A 4,576-nucleotide genomic window follows, 5' to 3' on the forward strand; every position below is an offset into this window, starting at 1 on the left:
GTTAGCTTTACCCTCCTCCGAATTCAAAGATTTGCCAGCAACATCCTTTTCCTTTTTGGTGACTTCTTTTACACCAATACACCTACGAACACAACCATCTCCACTACCATCTCTTTGCTTTCTTTTCCCTTTTTTCCTTAACTTCCTCTTTTCTTCTTCTTTCCCAATTTTAGAATAATCTCTAAACATTTTATCCTCTCTTGTAACTGCAAGTGCCTCATTAACAAAATCCGGAGACCAACCCAATAAAGGGGTCACCTGATTGAGTTTTTGTTGAAACTCTCTGTTGGTGGGATCAATCCTAATTGCTTATGCGAGATCCATAAAAGCTAAGTCGGGCTTATTGAGCTCTAAAGCTGCCACTGCCCTTCTAAAGTAAGCTTTTACATTAGATGTATCATAACACAAAACTGCAGAACACAACTGACCCACCTTGTCAAAGTTTTTCTCTTTGAAATAACAAACACCCAAGTTCAGATTAAGAGCCACAGCTAGGCTCGAAAAAGCAGATTTATCTTCATCATTACAAACTGTAACAAAGGATAACATCTTGAGTGCAAGAGAGTATTTTGCAAGCGCTAATCCCATATTACTCTTTTTGTAGAAATTGTTACCTTCATCTTTCAAACCCTTAACAAAATCCAGAATACCAAAAGGATTCTCTAACTTTCCAACTAAAAGCTCTAATTTATGAGAAGAGATATCATCCTCTTCAACATGAGAAATACACAAAATCCCCCTAAGTTCTTCAAAATTATCCATAAAAACTTTAAACAAAGACAAACTAGAAAAACCAAACAACTAGAAACTTAAGGTTCAAATTGGTAACTAAATAGAAAACAAGCTTCTCCATAACTGAAACAAGGCATACCAGAAAATCCATTACGAAGAACACTCTAGCAAAGGAATGAAGGAAGACCCCGGCCGACAGATGCGTTGCTGCCCTTACACCACTGAGAAAGAAACTTGATACACAACCAATCGTGGAACCTTCGAACAGGGAAAAGTCTCCGAGTATAAGACCCAAAGATCCCCCAAATTCAAAAAACAATCCCTAACCCTAACTTTGCTTCAGTAAAATTGGGATGTTCGGATTGAAATTGCCATGAGAAACGCGCCTAATTGGGCCCGAGGTCGTCAAGAAATGCTCGCCGACGACCTTAGATGAGCAACGGTGCTCTGGCCGCCGGCGGCAGCAGGGGAGGCTTGAGGGAGTTGAAGTTTCTGTTTTAGAGAGAAGGGAGAGCGTTTGGTTCTTTATTAAAGGGTAGTGCGGTGATCATTTCCTTTTGTAAACTTTCTGAAATGCTTATATTCACTTTCTAAATCCATATGTTCATAATTTTTATGTATATGTTCACTTTCTGAAATGCTTAATTATGTTCATACGCATTAAAAAATGAACCAATGTTGTTCATACTTTTAATACTTATGATGCATATGTTTCATAATCATATTTTTTTTATTTCTTCAATTTTTAATGTTCATAATTACATGCCTTGTATTCATAACAATATTTTATATGTTCATAATGTAAATATCCATAGTATATATTTGTCTTACATAAATATTCTCATTAAGTTTGTTTATGCATATGTTCTCTTTCTTAAATGCATATGTTCATATTTTTTTTACGCATATGTTCATCTTTTAAATGGTTATATTCACTTTAAGGAAACCAATGCTTATGTTCATATTTTGAATTGTTATGTTTACTTTCTGAAATGCGTATGTTCATATGTTTTATGCCTATGTTCACTTTTTGAAAAGCTAATGTTCACATTTAAGGGAACCTATGCATATGTTTATATTTTGCATGATTATGTTCATTGATAAAAAAAAATGCAGAATTTCAGATGAAATTGATCGAAGCTAAAAAAATTCAATTCATATGAATTCAAAAAGTCAGATAAACAACCAGTTCCATATTGTAAGAAACAGATTCAATCGTTAAATCGAAAAAACGAGAAAAATAGGGAAAAAAAACATAGGAAAAAGGATTAAAGAAGGAAAGATAAAAAAAAAAACAGAGTATAATTTGTAAATTCAAATATTCATATAAACCTTAATCAATCGAAATTAAAGCACAAAATCGAAATTCACACAAAAATCCATACTTAATAACTACTTTCATGTTTTAAGAAACAAAGTCAATCAAAAAAGTGTAAAAAAAGGGGGAAATTTGAAAAACATAGGAGATAGAAAATAAAAAACGAAGGAGAAAAGTAGAGGAGAAGAAAGCTAATGTTCACTTTCTAAAAAGCTAATGTACATATTGTGCTGTTAGTACACCTATTTCTAGGTGCATGAGTGTGCACCTAAAAATATGCGATATTTCCTTAAGAAAAGTTTAGAATTTATGACAACTTGATACCCCTTAAGGCCCAATCCGCCCAAACCGTAAGAAACCCAAAATTTTTAACACATTTGATGTAGTTGTCATTAATGTAATACAATTCAACATTATGGCAGTGAGATTGGGACGATTTTAGGGTGGGTATGGGTGGATATGAATATCCAAGTGGGTGGTGGGGGATTTTATCTTGTACCCAGCGGGGCCGGTATGAATGTGGATATAGTGCTCGCCATGGGTGGTGGGGTGGGGATGGGTAAAAGATTTTTAGGCAGATATGGATATGGAGGTACCATCATCCGCATCCGAACCACCCCATTGCCATCCCTAGATTTGGTCAAATATTTACTTTCAAAATATTAACTTTTTATTCTTTATACAAATACACAATTAAAGACATTAATAGTTAAACATGTTATTTTGGAAATTGCGAAAAAAATTAATGGAGAAAACAATTGGAAACATGGGGACTAATAGTAGATATTTTAAATTTGAATCTTTTCAATAAGAAAAATATACATTGTTGTTATGATGCAACTATGAAAGGAAAATATACTACTAACATTTTTTTTTAAGGTGAGATTGTTGTTACGGGAATTGAACACGCGATCCTCCTTATCAAGTGTAGTCACAATCACCACTACACCAGCAACCAATTGGCACTTCTAAGAGCACTCACATTAGTGAGCAAAATTTTTTTTGCTCATTCTCTCTCTAGCTACTTTCTCTCTCTTCCCAACCAATTTGCTCATGAGCATTTTTGGTGAGGAAATTTTATCCCACTAGTGATCAAAAAATAATTAAATTGCTCATGAGCATATTTTATTTTGCTCATTGATGTAGTAACATTTATACCATTTTTGCTCATCAATTTTGGATGAATGTTGGGGCCCACGAGATTACTATTCATCATGAAATTTGCTCATCCTATGAGCAAATTCTAAAATGCTCATGAGCATTTTTCATTTTCCTCATTGATGTAGTACCATTTCTACCAAATATGCTCACCATTTTTGCTCATGAGCAAAAAAATGCTCACTATGTGAATGCTCTAAGCAATTGTAGTTGATGGAATTCTAACTTATGATTTTAAAGTCAAATGATCGAGTTTCCTAGCAGCCTGGTAAAAAAAATTCTACTATATTATATTAACTACAAATCAATATAGAAAATGAGTATTATTACCCCATGTCTCTATAATCCTTTAACTATTTTTTTAACTAATTAAACCCCCACTTGTCATAACCTCTTTCCAATTAGACTTTTCTTCATGATTAATAGGATTCTTCACAGCCTATAAGAATATTATTACCTCATTTCTCTATAATCTTTTAGCTATTTCTTTCACTTATATAATGAAAAAAAATTGCACCTTTGCTTCAAAACCACTACAACACTGTGCTCTTGCTAGGCTGCAGTTCTAAGCAACACAGATTTCATCATTAACGCGGCATTGTTCTTTTATCCAATCATCGGTTCGATGCAGTTTACATGACATGTGATGCTAGGTGCACGTGATGATACGAGTCCATACGACCCTTTTGGCCTTTTATAATTGCAACCAACATTGTTTGCACTTTACAAGTCCTTTAGGAGTTCCAAATGAACGAAAAAATAGCTTTGGTTGTACCATTCAACCGGTTGTAATGAGTGTTTTGGTCTACTTTCTTAGAGCACTTGAGGATTTAGGCTCGAGACAGTCAGATGTGTTTACAAGTATTTCATTTGATTTTGCACTAAAATAGCAAAGGATAGGTATAAGCTTGAGTGTGTTTATCATGGTCTAGGAAAGTGAGAAGCTTGGATGGGTGGTAACTCGGAGAACCGTCTTCATCTTTTAGGTGGCTGGTTGTTGAGGAAATGAGAGCTAGGGTATTGGATAGAGATAGCGTACCAACAATGTAAGGATGTAAAATTTATGAGAGATCGCAATGAGTTTGTAAGGAACAATTTTGGTGTTTAATTCTGGGAATTTTATGATTAGGAGATTTAGGACAGTGATGAATATGTGAGGAGACTTAATATTCTTTAGTCTCGAGACATAAACTAAGCTAGTTGGCTTCCACAAATTATAATCGTGTATTTTCCCTCAAAAAAAATTTCTTGATAGTAATCTTTAACATCTACACAAAAATACCACAACCATGATTACAAGTTAAGATGTTCTCTTTTGCTCAGCAACAGAAAGAACTTGAACACCTAGTGTGGGTGCCATAAAACATG

At 34.2% G+C, this 4,576-nt stretch overlaps 1 protein-coding gene across 1 annotated transcript; it reads right to left on the reverse strand.

Annotated features, from left to right (window-relative positions):
• Window positions 1-309: 309 nt before the first annotated feature.
• On the reverse strand, window positions 310-762 carry LOC145627718 (peptidyl-prolyl cis-trans isomerase FKBP62-like). The gene has a single exon (XM_081680071.1). It carries the CDS (start codon window positions 760-762, stop codon window positions 310-312), a length of 453 nt encoding a protein of 150 aa, XP_081536197.1.
• Window positions 763-4,576: the final 3,814 nt, after the last annotated feature.

The sequence above is a fragment of the Chenopodium album genome, chromosome 4, assembly GCF_948465745.1.
Source record: "Chenopodium album chromosome 4, dcCheAlbu1.1, whole genome shotgun sequence".
In the NCBI taxonomy this organism is placed as follows: domain Eukaryota; kingdom Viridiplantae; phylum Streptophyta; class Magnoliopsida; order Caryophyllales; family Amaranthaceae; genus Chenopodium; species Chenopodium album.

Coding starts and splice junctions, on each gene's coding strand:
- LOC145627718 (XM_081680071.1), bottom strand. CDS start 762: ATGGATAATTTTGAAGAACTTAGGGGGATTTTGTGTATTTCTCATGTT.